At 40.5% G+C, this 26,354-nt stretch overlaps 1 protein-coding gene across 1 annotated transcript in view; it reads right to left on the bottom strand.

The window, feature by feature from the left end:
- EML5 (echinoderm microtubule associated protein like 5) overlaps window positions 1-26,354 on the bottom strand; it is a 266,949-nt gene that overhangs the window by 80,340 nt on the left and 160,255 nt on the right. Inside the window, exons 18-21 of the mRNA XM_006839584.1 lie at window positions 25,489-25,691; window positions 24,660-24,771; window positions 23,513-23,640; window positions 16,868-17,009 (exon numbers count right to left, since the gene is read on the bottom strand). Of these exons, the coding sequence (XP_006839647.1) occupies window positions 16,868-17,009; window positions 23,513-23,640; window positions 24,660-24,771; window positions 25,489-25,691 (585 nt within the window). The remainder of the gene's footprint in view (window positions 1-16,867; window positions 17,010-23,512; window positions 23,641-24,659; window positions 24,772-25,488; window positions 25,692-26,354) is intronic.

Here is a 26,354-nt window from a genome sequence, read left to right as displayed (position 1 = left end):
TTACTGCTTGGCTGAAAACTGGATCATGAAGGTGAGCTCCTTTCTAGACCTGAAGGGTGGTCGAGGATCAAGACTCAGGTTCCTCCAGGCTCTTTCTGATCAGTAAGCCTGGCCTTTTTTTTTAAATTATAATTTTGAGTTTTGTTCCACATTTTCTCCCACTTTATCTGGGACCTTCTAATGTGACCGATCCCTTTCAGAGCTGTTGGTAGTGGTAGCTTGGTACCATCTAGTTCTTCTGTTCTCACAGTTGTGGAGACTGATGTTCACATCTTCCACTAGTCCTTTGGACCAATTGATTTCAAGCATCTTGAATTCACATCACTCTTCTTTCTTCTGCACATAGAGAGAGACCATAGCTGCACTTTATATAACCACGCATGAACTCGTAAGATCCCGGATGTTACTCACTAAAGCAGTGTGCAGAACATTGTCTCTGTAGGCCATGCCATGTCAACTGACCATAGTTATCTCCCAAGATCGTGGTCCTGAGCCCCTAGGTCTACCAACTCACATAATATTTAAGAAGTTTTCATATGCCATATGATCCACCATACAGAGCTCTAGTAGCGTAGTGGTTACAAGTTGGGCTGCTAACCTCAAGGTCAGCAGTTGGAAAGTACCAGCTGTTCCTGCTCCTGTAAAGATTTACAGCCTCAGAAGCCCTATACAGGGTTGCTATAAGTTGGAACTGACTCCAAGGCACATAATCAACCAAAACAATGATCCACCACATTCATAGTTGTGTTTGCAGGAAAGGTAAATAGCAACGTACTAATATCCTCTTTCAAACTCCTATCTGTGGGTATGCTCCTACTCTTTTCCCATACCCATTCAGATATGTGTCTCTGTCCACGTTTCTACCCTTAGAACACTACTGTTCTAAGGTTGCACATATATCATGATTTCCCCTTTAATTCTGGCATACTTCTGTGTCTTCACCTGTCATCATTCTTCTGCCAATCTCTCTCTTCTTGTATATTGTCTTCCCTGTCATCCAAGTAAACATGTGACGTACCCTCCCTCTTCCCTCCACCCCTGGTAACCATGAAAGAATGTTTCTTTTAGTATGAAAATTTTACTAGACTTCTCAAAATGGATTAATTCAGCAGCATCCCAAATTGCCTTCCTGCTTTTGTTCTACACCCTCCCGTGCCTCACTCATTTTAGCGGCCAGCAGGCACTGCTGCTCCCCTGTTCAAAATCATCCAGGACTGCTTCATGGCATTCAGTGGATAATTACATGTTTTTGTCCACAAGGGCCCTCAGAATCTGGCTCCTGCATCCTGTTTCAAGCTCACCTCCTATCTCTCTCCCTCAGCCTGCTCCTCCTGTTTCATAGGTAATCTCTGCTCATTCACGTTAAGGCATTCTATGAGCTGTGTCTTCAGCTGAAGGCTCACACAGGATCCTCCTCAGAGGCTTTCCTGGAACACCCTGACTTCAAAATAATTTCTCCTGACTCTCCTTTTTTCCATGTAACTTATCACTTTCTGCAATGACATCCTTACTTACTTGTCTATTATTTAACCTCCTCCCTTGAGAGGTCCGGGACTGTGTACTGGTGCTCAGTGCCTCACATAATGCCTGGCACGATACAGGTAATTCATAAACACTTATTTTGTGAATCAAAGAAGGTGCTTTCATTATTCCTTTTAATGTTTGGATTTTTTTTCCCAACAAAATTCGATCCAGTTATGCTTTACCCTTTATCTGTACATTTTTTAAAAATTGGAAATTATCTTTTTTAGACAATTATTTTATTAACCCTAAACTTCCCCTTTGCTTAGTTTTGGTATTAAAATATATTCTTAAAAAATATTCTAAAGTCACATTCTAGAGTCTTTATATTGGTGTGCATTTGATAATTAAACAGAACTTTGACCAACTGCATGTGGAATGCCAGAAAAAAGATAAAAGTCAAGGTAAGACTGCTTTGGGTTTGATTTCAGCCAAAGAAGGTACTTACAGGACACTGCAAGGAACTTTTCTTTCTTTTATGCCTGGCCTGCAGCTAGGGGACCAATGGGGACTAGGGGGTGGAGCCAACATAGCAGAGGATTTTATAGGTTGTTGTGGCCCATGCCCTCTGGCACTTTCCTCACCATTGGCTGGTTGTTTCTGGGGCACCACACTCTTTCCAAGGAGATCTGAGTCTCAGTCTGGAAAGGAGGGGTGGATCCATCCTCTAAGTTCCTTTCTTGTTGGGGGTAGCTGTTTTCTACATCTCTTAGAGGAGTCCCTGGGTGGTGCAAACAGGTAAGCACTCAACTACTAACCTACCCAGAGGTACTCCAGAAGAAAGACCTGCCTATCTGTTTCTAAAAGGCCACAGCCTTGGAAACCCAAGGGGCACAGTTCTTCTCCATAGAGATACATGAGGTTACTGCAAGTCAGAACTGACTTGATGGCAACTGCTTTTGTTTTTGATTTCGGATACCCCTTAAAATCCTCTTTTAGCCCCTTTAGAAGTTAACCATCTTATACTGATTAACACCTTCTGGTGTGGTGCTGTAGGATAAGCACCAGACTGCTAATCATAAGGTTGGTGGTTCAACCCACCAGCTGCACCTCAGAAACCCTATACAGGGTCACTATGAGTCTGAACTAATTCAGTAGTACTTAACAACAACAAACTTCATATTTAATTTTCCCTGTTCAAATGACAGGGGTGATTTCTGGCTCTGGACTGATACAGAATTTGTAGCAATGTGGTCCCAGGAGAAAGATCATCAAAAGTGGAGTTTTTTGGGACCGACTCATAGCGACCCTATGCACAACAGAACTAAACACTGCCTGGTCCTGAGCCAACCTCACAATTGTTGCTACGTTTGAGCCCATTGCTGCTGCCATTGTGCCAATCCATTCTAGTTGGGGGTCTTCCTCTTCTTCTCCGACCTTCCACTTAACTAAGCATGATATCCTTCTACAGGGATTGGTATCTCCTGACAAAATGTTCAAAGCATGAGAGACAATGTTTAGCCATCCTGGCTTTCAAGAACGCTCTAGCTGTACTTCTTCCAAAACAGATTTGCTTATACTTCTGGCAGTCCATGGTATTTTTAATATTCTCCTCCAATACTATAACCCAAATGCATCCACTCTTCTGTGGTCTTCCTTTTTCACTGTCTGACTTTCATATGCATATGTGGTTATTGAAAAATACAATGGCTTGGATCAGGCCCACCTTAGTCCTCAAACTGACATGTTTGTTGTTGAACACTTTAAACAGGTCTTGTGCAGCAGATTTGTCTAATGCAATAAGTTGTTTCTTGACTGCTGCTTCCATGGGTGGTGGTTAATCTGAGCAAAATGAAGTCTTTGACAAGTTCAATCTTTTCTCCTTTTGCATGTTGTTTATTTGTGCAGTGGTGAGGATTTTTGTTTTCTTTACATTAAGGTGCAACCCATATGCAAGGCTGTGATTTTTGCATTTCATCAGCAAGTATTTTAAGTCTTCGCTTTCAGAAAGCAACAATGTATTATCTGCAGATGTATTATCTGCATATTGCAGGTTGTTAATGAGTCTTCCTCCAATTCTGATGCCATGTTTTCTTTATATAATTCAGATTCTTGGATTATGTGCTCAGATACAGAATGAATAATTATGCTGAAAGAACACAACCACAGCACACACTTTTCCTAATTTTAAACCATCCAGTGCTCCCGTGTTCTGTTTGAACAACTGCCTCTTGGTCTATGAATTGTCCTCATGAGCATAATTAAGTGTTGTGGAATCCTCAAGCTCTGCAATGCTGTCCATAGCTTGTAATGATCTACACAATCGAAAGCTTTTACATAGTTGATAAAGCACAGGTAAACATATTTCTGGTACTGGCTGCTTTAAGCCAAGATCCATCTGATGTCATCAGTGATATCCCTGATTTCACGTCTGCATCTGACTTGAGCTTGAACCTCTGGAAGTTCTCTGTAAATATATGTATGCAGTTGTTTTTGGATTATCTTTAGCGAAATTTTACATGCATGCAACATTAATGATATTGTCCTATTATTTTCACATTCCAATGGGTCACCTATCTTTGTTATGGGCACAAATATGGGTCTCCTCCAGTCAGTTGGCTAGGCAGTTGTCTTCCAAATTTCTTGGCATAGATGATTGAGTGCCTCCAGTCCTCCAGTTTGCTGAAATATTTCAATTTGTATTCCATCAATTTCCAGTGCTTTGACTTTGCCAATGCCTTCAATGTACTTTGGATTTCTTCCTTCAGTATCATTGGCTCTGGATCATATGCTATACCTCTTGAAATGGTTAACATAAACCATTTCTTTTTTGTATTCCTTCCATCTTCTATTCCTGCTTTCTGCATGATTCAATAGAATCCTTCAACATTTCAAGTCGAGGCTTGAATTTTTTTTCAGTTCCCTCAATTTGAGAAATGCTGAGTGTGCTCTTCCCTGTTGATTTCCTAAATCCAGGTCTCTGCACATTTTCTTATATTTAACACAGTCTTCTCAAGCTGCTCTTTGAAATTTTCTATTCAGCTCTTTTATTTCCTCATTTCTTCCATGAGCTTCAGCATCTCTACACTGGACAGCAAGTTTCAGTCTCTTCTGACATCCATTTTGGTCTTTTCCTTCTTTTTTGTCTTCTTAATGACCTTTTGCTTTCTTCCTGTATGATGTTTTTGTTGTCATCCCACGACTCTACTTATCTTTAGTGTTGAATGAATCGAATCTCTAAATTCAGGTGGGATATGTTCAAGGTCATATTTTGGCTCTTGTGGACCTTACATGGACTTCCTGGAATACACAGAAATAAAATTGACTACATCTGTGGAAAGAGATGGTGGAAACGTTCCATATCATCAGTCAAAACAATGCCAGCAGGGGCTGACGGTGGAAGACATCATCAATTACTCATATCCAGGTTCAGGATGAAGCAAAAGAAAATGAAAACAAGTCCATGAGAGCCAAAATATGATCTTGGTTCACCCCATGGCCATGAGGAAATGGGATCCTAGTAATTTAAGCTATCCTGTGGCATGGCAATTGATAAAGTTATCTCCTGCAGTGGATTGTAATGGAATATCTATTGTAGTTCAGTGCTGTGGGAGCTATGGACGCTGCTGCCCTTGACCACAACAGCAGTATGATGACTACAACAACTGTGTACTGGGGCACTTAGAGAAATAAACAAACTTGTGTGCTTATGCTCTCAGCACAAGTCATGGTGTAAGTGTAAGCACTTCCACGACAATGTTGAAAGAATCTCTGACATCTTATAGCCCTTGGCTAATATTGCTGAAAATTCCACACCAAATTTAATGACATGGGTTGTAAACTTGCAAAGTCAATTTAATTCACAGCTTTGCCCAGTTTCTTGTCTAAAAGTTAGGGCACTGATTGGGAAGTAACAAAAGCCTGAAACTTGGAACGGTGATATCTAGTTGGATCAGAAAAGCTGAGAAGTTCGAACTTCCAAGAGATTCTGATTCTTGCTTGTCAATGCAAATTTCTTGCTCCCCTATTTCAAAGAATGCCTTTCTGGTGGTAGTTGCCTTGCAAGGGTGCTCATTCTTCTGAGAACCACATTGTTATTGTTGTTAAGTGCCACTGAGTCAGTACCAACTCACAGCGACCTTATGCACAGCAGAATGAAACACTGCCCGATCCTGTGCCAACCTCACTACTGTTGCCACGCTTCAGTCCATCGATGCTGCCACTTGGCCAATCCATCTCATTGGGGGTCTTTTTCTTTTTCTCTGACCCTCCACCTTACCACACATGGTATCTTTCTCCAGTGACTGGTCCTTCCTGACAATATGTCCGAAGTATGAGAGACGAAGTTTGGCCATTCTGGCCTCCAAGAAGCACTTTGGCTGCACTTCTTCCAAAAACGGATCTACTGGTTCTTTTGGCAGCCCATGGCACTTTCAACATTCTCCTCAAACACCATAACTCAAAAACATCAATTCTTCCACGGTCTTTCTTATTCACTGTCCAGCTTTCGCATGCATACGAGGTTATTGAAAATACCTCAGGTGCACCTTAGTCCTCAAGCTCAAATCTTTGCTCTTCAACACTTTAAAAAGGTATTGTGCAGCAGATTTGCCTAATGAAATATGTCGTTTGATTTCTTGACTGCTGCTTCCATGAGTGTTGATAGTTGATCCAAGAAGAATGAAGCCCTAACAACTTCAATCTTTTCTCTGTTTATAAGAATGTTGTTTATTGCTCCAGTGGTGAGGATTTTTGTTTTCTTTACATTAAGATGTAATCCATACTGAAGGCTGTGCTCTTTGATCTTCATCAGTAAATACTCCACATAACCACCCTTTACTGAACCTCTAGACTCCTAACTTGGACTAAGTCTCAGCATGCTCTAGGGCACAGGCAGACAAACTTTTCCTCAGAGGATTATATGATAATAATTTTCAGGTTTCTGGGCCATATGGTCTTTCTCACAATTATTTAAGTTTGCCACTGCAGTGCAAAGACAACCCTAGGCAAAATATAAATAAACAGGCATGACTGTGTTCCAATAAAACTTTATTTTAAAAATCAGGAGGTGGGCTGGATTGGTCCTACTGGCTGACCCATGTTTTGGAGGAAGTGAACCTAAAGCTCATGAAGGTAAGGATGTTGGAGTGGATTTGTCATGTGTAATCTGCACACCATCCACCAACTACATCCCCAAGAAAGTTTAGAATCTAGTCCCTTCAATAAAGAAGTGTGACATTAATAAGGGCAACATCTGAATCACTAAAAAGCTTTGTGACTGGTCTCCTATGCAGGTCAGAACTGTTTACAGTAGATGGCACTGTCGACATGGGCTCCCTTCACCAGGGATAATCATGGAGAAGCAGAGAACACGTAGCAGCTTTTAACTAGATGCTGTTACCAAAAAGAGCAACAGAAGTACAGGAAAAATCAATTGTTTGGGCCCTCAGAGATTTCTGTTGGTGCCTAATTCATCACAGTATCTTTAGGAGTGAAATGGATGGGTATAGCCTACTAGACGGATGTTTGATCTAGATAAAAGAAGACAAAACTCCAGATTTGGTGGTCTAAACCTGATCTGCATGTCCACGATAGCGAGCCATAAACAGTTTTCAGACCTACACCAGTACAAACATGCAGAGTCCCTTGCTTGAAGGGAAAGCCAGGTCTCACTGAGGAAAACCCTGCAGCACTGCCACAGTGACATAATGGAAATCTTCCTTGGAGGATCTGTGGCCACTTGCTAGAATGTTTGAACTGGGGGAAAGGAAAACTCCAAATCTTTCTCTAATTCTTAGGAATACAAAATATTGTTATTATTTACCAACATAGGAGCTTATGGTGATGGAGTCTTAGCTCAAGTTTGAAGCACATTTGACCAAGGTGGTCAGTGGGCCTTACCCAATTGCTGAATCTATAATTGGAATAGATATACTTGGTAATTAGCAGAATCCCTCACCCTGGCTCTATGACCCATGAGTAGGGGTCATTATGAAAGGAACATCTAATTGGAAGTCCCTGGAATGTATTCTCTCTACCAAGAAAGTAAAACAGAAGTAAAACCATGAGCCCAAGAATTGTAAACATCAGTGACACCTCCAAAGACTTGAAATATGCAAGGGTGGGGATTCTTATCACATCGCCATTTTAAGTTGCATTTGGTCTGTGCTAAAATCAAAATGGCTTCTAGATAATAACTGGATATAATCATAAACTTAACAAGGTGGTGATTGCAATAGAAGCTATTCTTCTTAATTCCGTATCTGTGCTGAAATAAATTAACACAGTTCCTAGTATTTGGCATTCGGTTTTGCCCTAGTGTTTTGTTTGGTTTTGTTTTCTCTTTACCAATCTATGACGACTACCAGAAAGTTTGCTTACACTGGCTTATACCTATGTATTCCTCTAAAACTGCCTCAGGACTATTTCTACTCCGCTACTTCCTGCCATAATATAGTCTGCAGAGATCCTGATAGTCTTGACATTCCATAAAATATCTCAATGATTCACTACATTGATGACATTGTGCTGATTGGATCTGGGGAGAAGGAAGCAACAAATAATCTAGGTGCCTTGGTTACATATATGTTAATCAAGAGAGCGGCAGATCTACCTAACAAAAATTCAGGAGTTTGCCACTTCAGTAAAGTTTCTGGAGGTCCAATGATTTGGAGTACATTAAGATATTCCCTCCACAGTGAAAGACAATTTTCTGTACTTCCCATCAACTACCACGAAAAAGGAACAAAATACTTGGCAGTCCTTTTAGAAAACAAAATATACCACATTGGAGTGATCTGTTTCTACCCACCTACAAAGTCATGGACAAGACTTCCAGTTTCTATGGGGGTATGAGCAAGAGAAGGCAAGCTTCTCTTCCACTTGGACCTTGTGATCCAGTAGACCCAATGACATCAGAATAGGCTGTGATTACTCAAGGTGTCTTAGGAGCTTTGGTAGCATAGTGGTTACAAGTCAGGCTGCTAATCTCAAGGTCAGCAGTTTGAAACTACCAGCTGCTCTGCGGGAGAAAGATGAGGCTTTCTGCTCCTGTAAAGATTTGCAGACTCAGGATCACTATGAGTCAGAACAGACTCCACAGCGCACCACCACCACCACTCCAGGTGTCTGCAGTAAGTAGGGATGCAGAACAGAGCCTCTGGCAAACTACCAAAGAAGACACATACTGCAGACCTCTAGGATTTGGGGAGTAAATCCATGCCCTTCTTTTTTAGATAACTATTTATCTTTTGAGACACAGTTTCTGTCTTGCTACTAGGGCTTGTTAATGTGAAAATCCATAACTGTGGGGTTATCCAGTAACTATGTGACCTCAGCAGCCTATCAGGAACTGGAAGTGATGTGAGCAGCTAAGCCATAGACGGGGCATGCACAGCAGCAACCTACCCATCAAGCAGATGAGGGAGCTTCAGAAAGTTAATGGGACAATGCAATCAAAAGGTCGGCAGCTACTTCTTGGAAACCTTATACAGAGTTACTATGATTCGGACCCGACTCAATAGCATTTAACAAAAAACAACAACATGACTACATTTGAGAGTAATCAAAATAGCCAGCTGTGGATAACAAGACTGTTGTACATCTCTTCTCTGGGAGAAGGTGAGAAAGTCTTCACTTGTTCAAGGGGTAGCTGCTTCCCTTTGAGTGAAAACATCAAGTTAGATTTTTGGTTGTATTGAAGCTCAAATGTGTGTAAAAAGGTGCAGATGGATGTGACTTAGCCAAAGGGTAAAGTGTGCCTATTACTAATCTACTGCCTCTCAGATTCAAATCAATTATTCTGCGAAATAAGAGTCTCAATTCTCCAAGAATTCAAATTGCTAAGGTCATGCAGTTGGAACCTCCCCAGACCACTTCTTGTAGCCTTGAGAAAATTGGCTTCCTAAAGTCCTTTAAGCCAAAATAATTGTCTTGTAAGTAGCTTGTTGTTAGTTGTCATTGAATCACTTCAGACTCATAGCAGCCATGTATAGGGTTTCTTAGGAGCAACTGGTTAGTTTGAACCATCGACCTTGCAGTTCAAACTGAGCTTGCAGCCCAGTTCATTATCCTACAGTGCCACACCAGGACTCTAGTGTAAATAGCTTAGTGAGACAGTTTTCTTCAGGCATTGAGCTCTTATCTATGTGCTATTTTAAGAAGCAGAAACTTCACATTGTTGTTGTTAAGTGTCTTCGAACTGGTTACAACTCATAGTGAGCCTATATAAGGTTTCTAAGGAGTGGCTGGTGAGTCTGAATCACTGATCTTACAGATCAAATTGAACTTGCAGTCCAGTGTGTTATCCTGCAGCACCATACCAGGACTCCAACGTCAGATTAAAAGATTTATTTTCAGGTAAATTATTATAATACACAGATTCACTGTACCAAAAGGAAGTGATCGATGTTCAACCATTTCAATAGGTAGCATATGATCAAGTCCCAATGATACTGAAAGAAGAAGTCCAAGGTGCACTGAAGGCATTGGCAAAGAACAAACCTCTGGGAACTAATGAAATACAAATTGAAATCTTTCAACAAACTGATGAAGCACTGGCGGCACTCACTCATCTATGCCAAGAAATTTGGAAGACAACAACTGACTGGAAGAGATCCACATTTGTGCCCATAACAAAGAGAAGTATCCCAACAGAATGTGGAAATCATCAGACAATATCATTAATATCGCATGCAAGTAAAATTTTGCTAAAGATAATACAAAAATGGCTGCAACCACACATTGACAGAAAACTTCAAGAGGTTCAAGTCAGATTCAGAAGAGGAAGTGGAATGAGGGATATCACTGCTGACATCAGATAGATCTTGACTGAAAGCAGAGAATACCAGAAAGATGTTTATCTGTTCTTTATTGAGTATGCAAAGCCTTTCGATTGTGTGGAACATGACAAGCTATAGACAACTTTGCAGAGAATGAGTATTCCAGAATACTTCATTGTGCTCAAGAGGAACATAGGCAAGAGGAAGTTGTTTAAACAGAACAAGGGAACACTGATTCATTTAAAATTAGGAAAGGTGTGTGCCAGGGTTGTATTCTTTTACCATATTTATTCAATTTGTAAGCTGAACAAATAATTAAAGAAGCTAGATTATAAGAAGAAAAATGTGGCATCAGGATTGGAGGATGACTCACTAACAATGTGCAACATGCAGGTGATACAACCAAGCTTACTGAAAGCAAAGAGGAATTAAAATACTGATGAAGATCAAAGACCACAGCTTTCAATATGGGTTATACCTTAATGTAAAGAAAACAAATATCCTCACCACTGGACCAATAAAAAACATCATGGCAAATGGAGAAAGGCCTGAAGTTGTGAAAGATTTTATTTTGCTTGTGTCAACTATCAACAGTCATGGAAGCAGCAGTCAAGAAATCAAATGATGTATTGCATTAGGCAAATCTGCTGCACAACATCTCTTTAATGTGTTTAAGAACAAAGATGCCAGCTTGAGGACTGAGGTATGCCTAATCCAAGCCGGGGTATTTTCAATAGCCTCATATGCACGTGAAAGTTGGACAGTAAATAAGGAAGACCATAGAAGAATTGATGCATTTGCGTTATGGTGTTGGAGAGGAATATTAAAAGTACCAACAAATCTGTGTTGGAGGAAGTACAGCCAGAATGCACCTTAGAAACCAGGATGGCAAGACTTTGTCTCCCATACTTCAGACATATTATCACAAGGAAACAGTCCCAGGAGAAGGATAGTATGGTTGGTGAAGTGGAGGGTCAATGAAAGAGGGAGACCTCCAACGAGATGTATTGACATAGTGGCAGCAGCAATGGGCTCAAATGTAGCAACGACAATTGTGAGGATGGTGAGGCCAGGGCAGTTGTTTCTTTCGTTCTGTTGCAATTAGTGTTGCTGAGTCAGAACTGACTTGAGGACACCTAACAATCAATGAGTCAGAATCAACTTGATGGTTGTTGTTGTTGTTAAGTGCCGTCGAGTTGATTCCGACCCATAGCGACCCTGAACAGGGTTTCCAAGGCTGTAAATCTTTACGGCAGCAGAAAGCTTCCTCTTTCTCCCGCGGAGCAGCTGGTAGTTTCGAACTGCTGACCTTGCGGTTCGCAGCCCGATTCGTAACCACTACACAACTTGATGGTAGTAGGTTTTTAATATTAAATGATCTTTGGTCAATTTCTACTATTAGATTAATATGATTTTTTGTAACAGTTCTTTATTTTGTAAAATACCAAAATTGAGCCTTACAGACATTCCTCTTTTGCTAGCTGACTGACAGTAAGGTTTGCCAACAGATGGTGTTGAAGGGGCATAACAAGGTGAGAGCAGGAAAAAGTGATTTCCTTCCTTCCTTCTCCACTGTTTAAAGGGAGAGCCAGCACACTGGTAACAAGGGATACCCATTCTGTGTCCTCCAGCAAGTTTCTCCAACATCAAGGCAGCAGCTCTCATGATTTAACAAGACAGCAGAGCACAGTTCAGCAGCTTTTACCCTGTGGTAAAACTTCACCAAGCATTGATTAGTCTTATCCCATCAGCCTTTGTCTGTAGGATTCTTACTGCCCCATACAGGCAAACTTCTCTGTCATTAACAGACAGAGTGTTCTGTGGGCACTACCCTTTTCCTCAAAGTTCCCCAGCCCATGAACAAGTTGCTGCTTTCCAGTAGGCAGCCACATTTTGCTAGTTCTTAACTCTTTTCAGTAAAATCTCCCAGGTCAAAAGACTGGTGTAGTATCAGGCACTGACTGGGCAGGACTGCTATAACTACCTCCAGTGTGAGCCTCCAGATGACAAAAAGAAGGCCAAGAGAGAGCCGAGTACATTGCTACACGTGTTAGGTGCTGTCAAGTCGATACTGACTCATGGCGATCTTATGCACAACAAAACCACTGCCCAGTACTGAGCTATGCTTACAATTGTGGTATGCTTGAGCCCACTGCTGTTGTCACTGTTTGGAAAGACCAGGAAAAAGCAGGAGGACCAGCAAAGGGACCAACAATAACAAACACAGCCAGTGAAGCAAGGGAAGATCAGGTTCCAGAGCTGGATGGAATATGTCTCAGAAAAGAGGGAATGACCCACTATGTCAAACACTGCAGTGAAGTGAGTAAGGTAAGGATAGAAAAAGGACCAAAAGATCGGCAGCAGTGAAGTGTCTGGATTGGAGAGACTGACTAACTGCAGATTTTCAGTTAAGTATAGTATACATGTTACAATGGAGTCCTAGTGTGGTAGTGAAAGATAAACACTGGACTGCAAGGTTGGTTTGAATCTCAAAGTCAGCAATTCAGACTCACCAGCATCTCCCCAGAAACCCTACATAGGGTTGCTCTGAGTCAGAACCAACTCGACAGCACTTAACAACAAAAACATACATGTTAAATAGGAGCTCTAGTAGCACAGTGGATTATGTGCGTACTGCTAACTGCAAAGGACAGCAATTCGAATCTATCAGTTGCTCCGTGGGAGAGAAATGAGGCTTTCTGCTACTGTAAAGATTTACAGCCTTGGAAACCCTATTCAGGGTCACTCTGAGTTGGAACTGACTCCACAGCACACCACCACCACTACTACAACCACCATACATGTTAAATATTGATCAATCAAAAAACCCCAAGGCTCTTGAGTTGATTCAGACTATTTTGTTGTTGTTAAGTGATATAAAGTCAATTCCAACTCACAGTGTTGCTATATAGGGTTTCTAAGAAGCCGCTGGTGGGTATGAACTGCCAATTTTGTGGTTAGCAAGTGCTTATTGTGCAGTGTTACACAAGGAATCCCTAAGACTCTATAGGATAGAGTAAAAGTGTTCCTTAGGGTTTCCAAAATTGTCCATTTTTATAGAAGCCGACTGCCTCATCTTTCTCCCAAGGAGCGGCTGGTGGGTTTGAACTGCCAACCTTTACGTTAGCAGTCCAATACTTAGCCCAGTGCACCATCAGAGCTCCTTACATATTTACCAGTAACCCTAAAATAAGAGAATAGACTCCAGAATTTATAAGGCAATAAAAAAATAATTAAATAAATGAATTACAAATTAAGGCTATCTAACTTCAACTCTGGAGCTCTGGTAGCGAAGTGATTAAGAATCAGGCTGCTAACCTCAAGATCAGCAGTTCAAAACTACCAGCTGTTCCACGGGGCAAAGAAGAGGCTTTCTGCTCCGTAAAGATTTATAGCCTCGGAAACCTTATGCAGGGTTGCTATGAGTTGGAACCGACTCCATGGCACATAACCACCACCACCAACTACAACTTGGTCCTTATTATGACTATTGACAATTCTTTACTTCATCTGTTGCCTCTATCACATTTCCTACAGTCACTATTCCCAGCATTTTCAGCCAAGTGCCTCTCCTAATATCCCCAGCAACATTTCTAAAGAATTGTCGTTGTTAAGTGCTGTCAAGTCAGTTCCAACTCTTAGTGGAAGGTTTTTTTGGTGAACCTTTTATTGTGCATTGAGTGAAGGTTTACAGAGAAAATCACCAGCTTTACATTCAACAAATAATATGTTTTGTTCATTTCAAGGATTACAATCCCTCCATGTAACAACAGTTATCCTCCTTCCTCCCTGTGGTTCCTATTTCCCTTCCACCCATCTTCCCATCCCTTCTCAACTTTGTCCTTAGGAAAATGTTGCCATTTTGATTTTAAATGATGGACCATCCCATGGTCAGCATATGTTACTAGTGTTGTTGTTGTCCCCATATACCTAAGTACTGGTTGGCTAAAAGTTGGGTCAGAGGGTGAGTTCCCTTCCAGACCTAAAGGGTGGTCTAGGGCCATAGCTCAGGTTCCTCTAATCTCTTTCTGACCAGTAAAGCTGGTCTTTAATTTACTATAATTATGAAATAATTTTAATTTTTGTTCCACATTTTTTACTACTCTCTCTGGTGCTCTAATCTGATCTCTTGCAGAGCAGTTGGTAGTGATAGCCGGGCACCGTTTAATTCTTCTGGTCTTAGAGTCATAGAGACGGATGTTCACATGTTCCATTAATCCACTGGACTAATTGATTTTAAGCCTCTTCAGTTCTTATCGCTCTTCTTTCTCCCGCACATGGAGAGACCAATAGTTGCCTTAGAAAGCCACTCATGAGCTTTTGAGATCCTAGATGCTACTCATCCAAGTAGGATGTAGAGCATTGTTTTTGTGGACTATGTAATGCCAGTTGACTATGGTGTCTCCTGAAACTATGGTCCCAAGCCTCCAGGTCCAGCAGCTCATTGCCTCAAGATATTTGGTAATATCTAAGAAGTTTTCATCATTTTGCCTGCTGCATGCATCATCACATTCATAGTTGTGTTTGCAGTAAAGGTAGATACTCATGTACAAATATCCTCTTTCAAACTCTTAGATATTTGTGGGATATATTTGAACTACCACCCTTATGGTTAGCACTCTAGAGTTATCCAACAGTGCCAGACCAGGACTCCATAAGAATATTCTTTACCATTTTATGTTGTTGTTGTTGTTAAGTGCCATGAGTCGGTTCCGACCCATAGTGACCCTGAACAGGGTTTCCAAGGCTGTAAATCTTTACGGGAGCAGAAAGCCTCATCTTTCTCCCACGGAGCAGTTGGTAGTTTCGAACTGCTGACCTTGCGGTTTGCAGCCCGATTGGTAACCACTATGCTACCATTTTATAGCAGGGATATTTTCATCTGTTTACTACAGCCATTTACATATTCTCATTTGTCCTGGATTAATAATAACAGCCTACTTCCCACAGTTGAACCCTTTCTCGCTCCACACTGGCCACATTTTCTGCCTCCTACAAATGTGTTTAAAGATGAGGCTTTCTACTCCCGTAAGGATTTACACCCTCGGAAACCCTGTACAGGGCTGCTATGGGTCGGAACCGACTCGACGGCACTTAACAACAACAACAACAAATGTGTTTAGTTTTGTTTTACTTTAAAAAATCTTCATCTCAACTCTGCTACTTCTTTTTAAGTTAATGACTTCCTTTTTAGTTTCTGGTTCTGAGTTACATATAATGACCACAACAGAAAATTTAGCTTTTGCTTATTTCTTATATTCTTGTATTTTTTCTTCCAATGTTGTTGCTGTTAGGTGTCTTCGGGTCAGTTCCAACTCATCGGGACCCTATGCACAGCAGAATGAAACACTGCCTGGTCCTGCGCTATCCTCACAATTTTGTTATGTTTGAGCCTATGCCAGAAAGGATGTGGAACTAGGGACATCACTGCTGACATCTGATGGATCTTGCTGAAAGCAGACATACTAGAAAGAGGTTATTTGTGCTTTAGACTATGCAAAGGCTTTCGACCGTGTGGATCATGGCAAGCTATGGAGAACACTGCAAAGAATGGGTATTCCCAAACACTTGATTATTTTCTTGAGGAAACTCAAAATAGACCACGAGGCAGTCATTAAAACAGAACAAGGGGATATTGAATGGTTTTAAATCAGGAAAGGTGTGTGCTAGGGTTGTATTCTTTCAACTTATTCAATCTGTATGTTGAGCAGATAATCTGAGAAGCTGGATTATATGACGATGACTACACCAAAAGTATGGCCAGAATGTTCCATAAAGGCTAAGATGGAACAGAAACTGTGACACCTTATCTGGAGCCCATTGTTGCTGCCATTTTCAATCCAGCTACTCGTGGGTCTTCCTCTTTTTGCTGAAGTTTTTTTCTAATATAACATTGAAAATGGGCTTCATTTTTGACATATTTATAGAAGAGTTCATGAAGCAAAAACTGGGCACAATTCATTTTCTTTACATAGTGCCATGAGTAAGGGGACACAGAAAAAATATTTCAAAATATTTAAAGTCTTTATTTCATGTACTTACTAGTTGGTGGTGGTGTTAGGTGCCGTTGAATAGGTTCTGACTCATAGTGACGCTATCACCAACAGAATGAAACACAATGCCCAGTCCTGCACTATCCTTTGTTACATTTGAGTTCACTGTTACACTTGAGCCTATTGCTGCTGCTGCCACTATGCCAATCCATCTCATTGGTGGTCTTGCTCTTTTTGGCTGACCTTCCACTTTACGAAGCATGATATCCCTTTCTTCAGGGACTGGTCCCTCCTGATAATATGTTTGAAGTATGAGACACGAAGTCTTGCCATCTTAGCTTCCAAAGGAGCATTCTGGCTGTATTTCTTCCAATACAGATTTGTTTGTTCTTCTGGCAGTCTATGGTACTTTTAATATTATTCCCCAGCGTCATAACTCAAATGATCCATTATTCTACGGTCTTTCTTATGCACTGTCCAACTTTCACTTGCCCATGAGGCTACTGAAAATACCATGGCTTGGATCAGGGGGACTTTAGTCCTCAAACTGGTATCTACTACTCCCTTCTCTTATTTGTAGGGGTGGAAAAATTGCAACAATTTAACCTGTGTCAAAATCTGAGAGTAACTTACCCTTTTTCAGTTTCCGGACAGCCAACATACAATGACTAGGAGAGAGATCCCATATTCTTAAGGTTTTATCATCACTTACAGTAGCACAGATGGGTAGGTAAGGATGTGTGGCCAAACCCCACACCTCTCCTTCCATGTGTCCCTATTAAAGAAGCACAGTTAAAAACAATTTAACCTAATGATAAGTATAAATATACTTTTAAAAGGCCAACTTAGAATAAAACTCACTCACCAGAAGTCACTCCCCAGTGAATTCCACTCCTCAAAGTGGTGAAAATTACTTAAAAACTAAACCAGACACATTTAAAGTCTCTGGAAATGGTCCCAAGTACATACAGCAAATAAAGAAACATTTACTCTTTAGTAGAAGAACTACTAAAATTTGGTGAGACCAGTGCATGTATTTGAACAAAGACCTTCCTTCTGTGCCCACTTCAACTCATGGAGAAGGAAACTACTGCAGACTGAAGCAGCCAAGAATAGTTCCAGGTTTTATCAACACTTATAGCAGTTCGAAACTACCAGCCGTTCTGTGGGAGAAAGATGAGGCTTTCTGCTCCTGTAAAGACTGACAGCCTTAAAGACCCTTGCAGGGTCACTTAAGTCAGAACTGACTCCATGGCACACCACCACCACCACTACAGTAGCTCGGATGGACAGAGAAGGATGGACAGAGATGGACAGCTCTCTATCCAAGGGCTACTTTCCTAGGAGAGGCAGGATATTAGCACTTCCCATCCTGCCTGCAGCTACCTGTGGCTGAGGCTAGGCTCCAAGAGAATGCAGTCAAGAGGTAGGGGCTCCCTTCTTCTGCCCAGTCCCATTTGCAGGACAGAGGCTCTACTGACAACACTGGGGCCTTGACCACCAGTGACTCAGCTTATAAGGCAGTGGCTCCAAACTGGGAGAGTTATACCAGGAAGATCTGAAGCTACTTTCCTCTTCCTGAGCCCCTAAAGCAGTGGTTTCACTGAGAGAAGCACACAACTGACTCCACTTCCAAGTCTAACAGAGATTCTACCTGGAGGAAGAAGCAAGCAAAGAAACAGGTAGTTCTCACAGAAACTGACTTCATTTGCAATAAGGTGTGAAAAATGCAAGCCTAAAGCTGATTTAAAAAACAGTGGAGATTATGATGACAGGTAATTGGGAGAAAACTGGGAGATTCATTGAACTGTAACTAGAGAACTAGAACTTTACAAAGAAATAGCTGAGAGGAGCTATGGGATCAGAAAAAAAAAACCCTCAAACACTGGTATAAGAAACTATCCCCTTGAAAGAGCCCAAATGTAATTGGTTTAGTCTCTGGAGCAATTTATGCCACAGAGCAGCATCGTTGAAAACAGGGTGTCTAACTGGTTCAGTCATGGCCTACGAATGAAACTAGAACAGACCTAAATTTGTAAAATGTGGGTGAACCAGAACAATAGCCAGACAGGAAAATTTATGAGTAGATGCCCTGCAGAAACTTAACCTCCCTCTCAGTAAACAAGAGCAGTGGATGCACTGCATAGAAACCAAATCTTTTGATTGGCAGAGTCAGAAACAAAGGTTGCCCTCCTCAAAGGTGGCAGCTGATGCACCACTTTGAATGTGTGTCACTCTTCATGATGCTGCCAACAATCCAATCTCCCACATAAGGCTCCTGAAAGGGCTCACTACGCTTCTGAGTCTCCCATTCCAGGGTTTCAACCTATAATTTTTCCTGTTCTGGTTATCATTCAACTTCACCAACATTTTATAAATTTGGGTCTGCGCTAATTGTGTTTCACTGGTCATGACTCAGCCAGTTTAAACGAGTTCAAAGCCTGGGTGAAAATAATAGCATTGTTGTTGTTGTTAAGTGCCGTTGAGTTGGTTCTGACTCATACCTGTACAGGGTTTCTGAGGAGCAGCTGGTAGGTTTGAACCACTGACCTTGTGGTTTGCAGTCTAGTGCTGATCCTACAGCACCACACCAGGAGTCCAACTAGTATTATCAACTAGCAATTAATAGAATTTAACAGCTGGGTGCTGACAGAGAAAGAGACACAAAGAGCCCTGCCCAAACCACTGCCATTCAGGGTGCCTGTGGCATGTGTCTCCCTGAGAAACAAAAGAGACTTACCACTGTGTGGATGAGGAGAGACACCACTGAAATAATTCTGTTAGTCACTAGGAAAGAATCCAGAAATAGCAGTAATAAGTCCCAGAAAAGGGAGAGCGGAGCAGGACCAGAATCACTACAATACAGTATCAAAATGTCCAGTTTCCAATAAAAAATCATGAGGCAACAAAGAAACAGCAAAGTGTGACCCATACTGAAGAATAAAAGTAGGCAACAGAAATGATTTAAGAAAGCAACCAGATTTCAGATTGAATAAGGACTTCTAGTCAGTCATTATAAATATGTTCAGAGAATTAAAGGAATTCAGGTTTAAAGGTATAAAAGAAGGATGATCTAAAATAAGTAAACAGTCACAGTATCTTATGAAGCAGATATCAATAAAAGATAGAAAATGAAATCAAGTTCTGGAATTATAAAATATAAAAAACAATATGAAAAATGCACAGAAAGGTTAGCAGTAGGTTTGAAGTGGCAGAAACAAGAACTAGAAAACTTGAATGCCGATTAAGAGTGACTGTGAAAATGCTTGGCTGTCTTTTGAATCTTGGTTTCCCTGGCATATCATTATAAAATACACTTTTATAATGAATAGCCAGAAGTATCACCATAGAAAGCTTCTAAGTGAATCTTCTGCCTATAACTGACTGGAATACCTAAAATGGGGCCACAACATGCCTCTGCATTACATAAGACCAGAGCTGGAATACTGAACAGCATCCAGAATCTTTAGAGGTGGGAAATTTTCACTTGAAAGGATGGGCAGACCAACTTGGAGCAGCTAGAAGAACAGAAGATACTTCTGGAAAGAAAGACCAACAGGAAAAATACAAAACAATAAAGGTAGTTGGACTGATTACTATAAGAACAAGCAAGTTGCTCACACAGGAGACATCATGGCAAGCGGTAGGGTCCCCTCAGGGCAAACCCCTTCCAAGACTAAGACTTAATGGGAATACACACTCTGATCGGTGACCACATTCGTCACTGATAAACAGAAGTGAGGGAAAAACAGCAATGAAGCTGCGAGCTATGCCCTACAACGTTCAACAGACTCCTGTGAACCTAGGTAGAGACCTGGTTGGCCAGCAGTGTGGCAAGACCTGGGGACTCTTGGGCCCAGAGTCAGTGACATAGCCACGGAGGACTAGAGTGGAGAGTGAAGTGTCCAGCTGATAAGAAGAGAGGGCATATACACAAAAACATCTATACTTGCAGATAATACCCACTTGACCTGGCTTCAATGACTGGATGATCAGAGCTCAACTAGAAGAAGAAAGAAGAGGGAAAAAAGAGTAATCTGATACAATTTGATGAACTTGACCTACACCTATGGATGCAGTAGCTCAAAAGAGGGAACATATCTATACAGCAAGGATCATTCCCACCCCCTCCATACAATGAGTAGACAGGGATGGGCAACTTGGACATTGGCTACCCAAAATGGGGGGAGGGGCTACAAATGTAAGAAGTGACTAGCTTACAAGCTTTCAAGAGGAAGCCTAGATCCAGAGGACATGGAGGAAAGTAGAATCTCCACTGAGTAGTATCTAATCTGTCTAGGCAGGGCTGATAAAAGGAGAGGCAGATAGGTTTCTTGTGATACATTAGTGAATAATTGTTATTAGGACTGACTGTGAGGGTTGGAAATGTAAAGGTAGATGTTTTGTAGCAGAAGGAGAGGAGTGATTGACTTTGCAGTCTAGGAGCGGAGGTCCCTGAGACCATCAAGGGAGAAGAGCAGAGAGCGGTACCCAGAGAAGCGGTGATGCCAGAGATGGAGGCAGAGACGATGACATGGAGAGATGGAGAGGCTGGGGACTTTAGACCCAGAGAGGGAGAGGGGCTGTGTGCTGATGACTGGGGAGGGGGTGGGGGGGATGGGGGGCAGGCTTGCAGGGTATACCCTTTGGTTGGTTGATGATACATGGAAGGGATTGTAACCATGTCAATGAAACGATAAACGATAGAATGAATGTAAAGCTAATGTTCTCCCATGTAAACTATCACATAATTCACAATAAAACATTAAAAAATTTTTAAAAATTAAAACTGGAAAAAAAAAAAGAGTGACTATGAAATCTGAAAAACAGAGAGAAAAAAGAATGAAGACAAATATACAAAGTTTCAGCAAAAATGGAACACCAGTAAGCACAACAACATTCGTGTACTGGGAGTGCAGAACAGAAAGAGAAAGCAGCAGAAACATATTTGAAAACATAATGGCAGAAAAAGCCCTAATTTTGATGAAAACCATTAGTCTACTCATTTAAGAAACTCAACACAAAAGATCCACATACAGACACATCATAGTAAAATGCTGACAGTCAAAAAGAAGTGGAAAGGCTTGAAAGTAGCAAAAGATGATTCATCACTTATAAGGGGACTTAAACCCTCAGTAACAATGAAGACCCTATAAACCACCTAAAGTGCTCAGAGAAGCAAAGTGTCAATGCAACCTTCCAAAAATGAAGCTGAAGTAAGGACAAGCCAAGACAAAACGAACAAAACAAAACAAAACAGAGAGAACTGCTGATGGCCAACTCACTTTCCAAGAAATACTAGAGAAAGTCCTTCAGGCTCTCTAATTAGCTCTAATAATTTGTCAATTCATTCTCCTGAATTTTCTAGGTATAAGATCACATCATCTGCAAATACTGCCAGTACTGTCCATTCATTTCTAACATTGACACATTTTATTGCTTTGTTCTGTTTTACTGGGGATGCTGAAACTTCATACACAGGTTGGACAAAACGGAAGAAAGAATTCTTGTCTTGTATCCTGATGTAAAGAAGACAGTAAAATATTTGAGATCTTTGACTATAAAATGTATCAGAAATAATAATATGTCACTTATGACTTCTAAATATTTTCTCACAACTATGAAATTTCTATTTTTGAAGAGGTCCATCTACAGATTCATCTGTAAAAATGTATTGTGTTAATATCAATATTTTCCAAGAGATAAAAAAAATGTTAAATACCATGAATTTGTGTTCTTCTTACTTAAAAGTCATATTATGTAACTCCAATAAACAGTAAAAGACCTAAGTCCGATAGTTAATTTAAAATACAATGTCTGTCACTGGCTTATAGATTCTCCTTGATATGCCAGGATCTTATGTTAACACTAAAACATGTGCAGTATTCTTATCTATGCATGTTTTTTGGTGTCTTAACAGGAGTGAAGTGAGAGCTGGAGAAAAAGTAATTCTATACTGAGAAAGAAATTAATTCTTTTTCACGGAAACCAAAGTTTTATGTTACTACAGAGTTAGATATGGACAATTTTTCATTAGGATAGAGTCTACCTTATTTACTGTGTTTGTATTGATTTATTTCCCTCCTTACTTTTCAGAAAAATGTAGCATAGATGATGCATATCTAATATGGAGAAAAGGGAAGCTCTGTACGATAAGCACTGGTCTATAAATGACAAGGTCGGCAGTTCGAGCCCACCAGCCACTCTGCAGGAGAAAGATGAGGCTTCCTGCTTCTGCAAAGAGGCACAGCCTTGGAAACCCTGTAGAGGGTTGCTATGAGCTGAAACTGACCAGAAGACACTCATCAACAACAAAACCTAAAATAAACCATTCGACTGTATATGTTATGGAGCATATGACCTGCTGTTTAACTCTAAATTTCTCCTACTCAAATTTTTATATTTTATTTATTTTTAACATCTTCTCATTGAGAATGTTTTTAGTAGTTGTTATGGGTTAAACTATGTTTCTCAATAAGATATGTTGTAGTCCTAACTCCCGAAATGTTTGAATGACTTCAATTGCAAACAGATCTTCGTAGATGCCTTTAGTTGACAGTAGGGTAGGACTTTCTCCTCTATGACTGGCATCTTCTTCAAACAAAGAGGAAATGGGACAGAGATGGACAGACACAAAGGGCAGATGGGCAGGTGGTCATGTGAAGACTGAGGCACAGAGTGGAGTTATGCTATCGCAAACCAAGGCATATCTGGGAGATTCTGCCAGAATTTGGAAAAGACAAGGAGACTTTAGAGAGGGCATTGGCCCTATTACCACGCTGAATTTCGACTTCTGGCCTCCAGAACTGGGAGAGAATTTCTGTTGTTTTAATATACTACTTTGTGGAAATTTGTTAGAGTAGCCTAGGAAACTAACACACAATAACATTCTAGCATGCATTCAGAGAGTCATTTAAAAAATACATACTAAGGGAGAAACTTGAGGGAAAAAAACTAGAGTGTTACAGAAAAACGATAGCCTAAGTCTCAACAAATATATTTCAAAGAAAATTAAATATGAACTAAATGGAATAAATCAAGTTAATTACAACTGGTTTTCTTATCACCAGTTTCTTAATTGTGATAAGAAATTACCTTAAAATATCAGCAATTAATGCATAAGACATGTATATTTATTTACTGATTTTCACACCATTTGCTAGAGTTAACTTAGAATTTTTATGTATATTAACATTAACAACCATTTTCAAATTTTAGTTGTTACATAAGTGAATCAACTTTATGCAAAGAAAAATAGCATATTAATATTAAGATTACCTGGACCAGTAGTGTTATTGGGCCACTTTTATTGACTTCTAGTATTTCACCATTCTTTGTACCAACTAAAATATGACCATGTCCTAATGATATGGCACGGATGGATGGATGATCTTCCAAGAGAAGACCTGAAATGTTAAATAGAGACGTCCTTTCAGGTGTGAAACTAGGATTACACCAAGATGTAAATTATTACTCAGGATGCTATTTTGACACTGAATATTAGGTTACAAATATAGCCTTCTATATTTTAAGAATACTAAGAAATGAATTGCATATTCCCTGACCATTCAATGTACCAGTCTCGAAAGAAAGTACCACCTATATATTACAGTGTTATGATTTTACATTATCCCAGAGCCTCTCCTACCATTCTGATAACCATTTCTTTGCCTATTTTATTAGCCCTTCCTCATCTACCTACTGTCCTACCTAGAGCACTTACAATATTCAGATTAGTAGTTTTAATTCAATTCAACTAAAGCCATATCCATTTATGTGTATCATGTGCTAGGCAGGCCTGAGGGACAGAGTGGACCCAGTTGCCCCTCTTGGAGAGCACACAATGAGGGAGGGAAACAGAGCCCGAGTGAGCGCACGTTGAAAAGGAAGCATGTAGCAGTGGAATTGCGGTGATTCAATCCAGAAGAAACAGTGCTTGAGATCTGAAAACTGACTACATGGTCAGGAAACTGGAGGGGCAGGAGTGATGAGAAAGGGGAATTATAGGCAGAAGTAACCACATATGTAAATGCCCAGACAAAAAGATGGGAAAGCCTGGCAGGAAGACATGACAGAAAGGGCACAGGGGACAGGACCTAGAAGTCACAGTAGAGGACAAATGCCAAGTGTGCAAAGAAGCTCCTGCAATGCTCAGGTGAAGATTTCCTATGAAAATTTCAAATGTTAACAATTATTACTAATACCCTGTAAGTGGTAGCTGTTTTATTATGTGCATTATAGGAAATGGATTTCATAAGGATCACAACGATTCTAGTAGCCAGCTAAATAGCCTCTCCCTTTTAACTCTGATGTCCTTCTAGTAAACAAGGAAAAACATTTTGCAAGTGTTCCACCTCAGTGACCCAGCTTGCTAATGAGCAGTTCATCTCTTCCTACAAAGGAACACTATGAGCTCTCAAATCACCTTTAGATCCTGGGGCCAAAGCAGCTCTTTTTATAGCGTAAGTCTTGAGACATCTTTCAAAGGAATCATCCCAAAGAGCTACAACACCATCTTTCCCTCCTGTTACAAATCCCTATAGAAATGAGAGGCTCAAATTAGTAAAGACCCAAATTTAAAAAAAAAAAAAAAATTCCTTTATATTGAAAAATTCTAGACGAAAGAATATTTATAGCTTAGAATATTTATAGCTGGATGTTCCAGCTGGTAAACAGCAGGAATTTGCATAAGAATTCATTATTGTTTTTTTGCCTTAACACCAACACGGAGCCTGTACAATCTTTTCAGGGACACTAAACATTAGGATACAACTTTAAAGAAATAGTTTCAATTTTTGAAGCATAGTGTAGATCTAGTTTGGAAAGTAAACTATATAAGGGGGTTTCACAAAGTTCATGAAAAATTCCATTATCTTTAAATTCCATTTTTCCATGAAGTTTTTGAAGCCCCCTCGTACTCACAACCTCATCCACTGAGAAGAGGGGATATAAGAACAGTACCGCCCCAAAAGGATATGGTGATTATATGTAAGGCATTTAGCACAATGTTTGACACTAAGTAAGAATTATTAAGGTAATTAAAAAAAAACAAAAAACAGCTGAGTTATTTCACTGTGGTTAAGAGTCTGAGATGCAAGGAAGGTCAAGAAGCTAAATCTTCCACTCTCCTGACAAGACTCCACAGATGATCATGGCCCCGCCTGGTAGAAAGGAAGTATGCTATTAACTTCTGAACATGCTCTATGCTCCACAACCAAATTATGTTTAGCTAGAAATATCTTTAGGTTACTTACTTTTTCCAATGCATGCATACTGAATACTGGCCCATCATGAGCTTTAACTGTTTTGACAAGGAAGATGTCTCTCCAGATACACACATCTCCTGTGGATGTTCCAGAGAATGCCATCTCTTCAGCCCATCCATACACGGCACACATCATTGTGTCATTCTTCCCCAATGTGCCGATGTCACCTTTTTTTCCAATCAGTCCACCACCTAGTTGGTAAACATTAAGAAAGTGCCACTTTCAAAATATGCAAAATTATGAAGCAGTCGAATTTTGTTAATATTTTTTCTTTCTTGAAAAAGAAGACATGTAATACGAAGGAGATTTTTAAAAAGAAGAATCTGTCTCTCAAGCTGTGCAATGAACAACATCTGGCTTGGCTGAGACGTCCACACCCCTGGCTACTTTTAGAAAACAGCTTAAGGTCTAATGTTTTTATTGTGAATTATGTGATAGTTTACATGGGAGAACATTAGCTTTACATTTATCCTATTGTTTATAGTTACATTGCCTTGGTTACAACCCCCTCCATGCATCATCAACCAACGAAATGGTATACTCTGCAAGTCTGCCCCCTGGTCGTCAGCACATAGCCCCTCTCCCTTTCTGGGTCTAGAGTCCCCAGCCGCTCCATCTCTCCACGTCATCGTCTCTGCCTCCATCTCTGGTGTCACTGCTTCCTGGGTAGGGTCCCGCTCTCCGCTCTTCTCCCTTGATGGTCCTAGAGACCTCTGCTCCTAGACTGAAAAGTTAATCACTCCCCTCCTTGCTACAAAACATCTACCTTTACATTTCCAACCCTCACAATCAGTTCTGATAACAATTATTCACTATTGTATCACAAGAGACCTATCCACATTTCCTTTCATCAG

This window comes from Chrysochloris asiatica, unplaced genomic scaffold, assembly GCF_000296735.1.
Source record: "Chrysochloris asiatica unplaced genomic scaffold, ChrAsi1.0 scaffold00025, whole genome shotgun sequence".
NCBI classification, from domain to species: Eukaryota; Metazoa; Chordata; class Mammalia; order Afrosoricida; family Chrysochloridae; genus Chrysochloris; species Chrysochloris asiatica.
The sequence above is the reverse complement of the archived record's forward strand: the minus strand, read 5'-3'. Positions and strand labels throughout refer to the sequence as shown.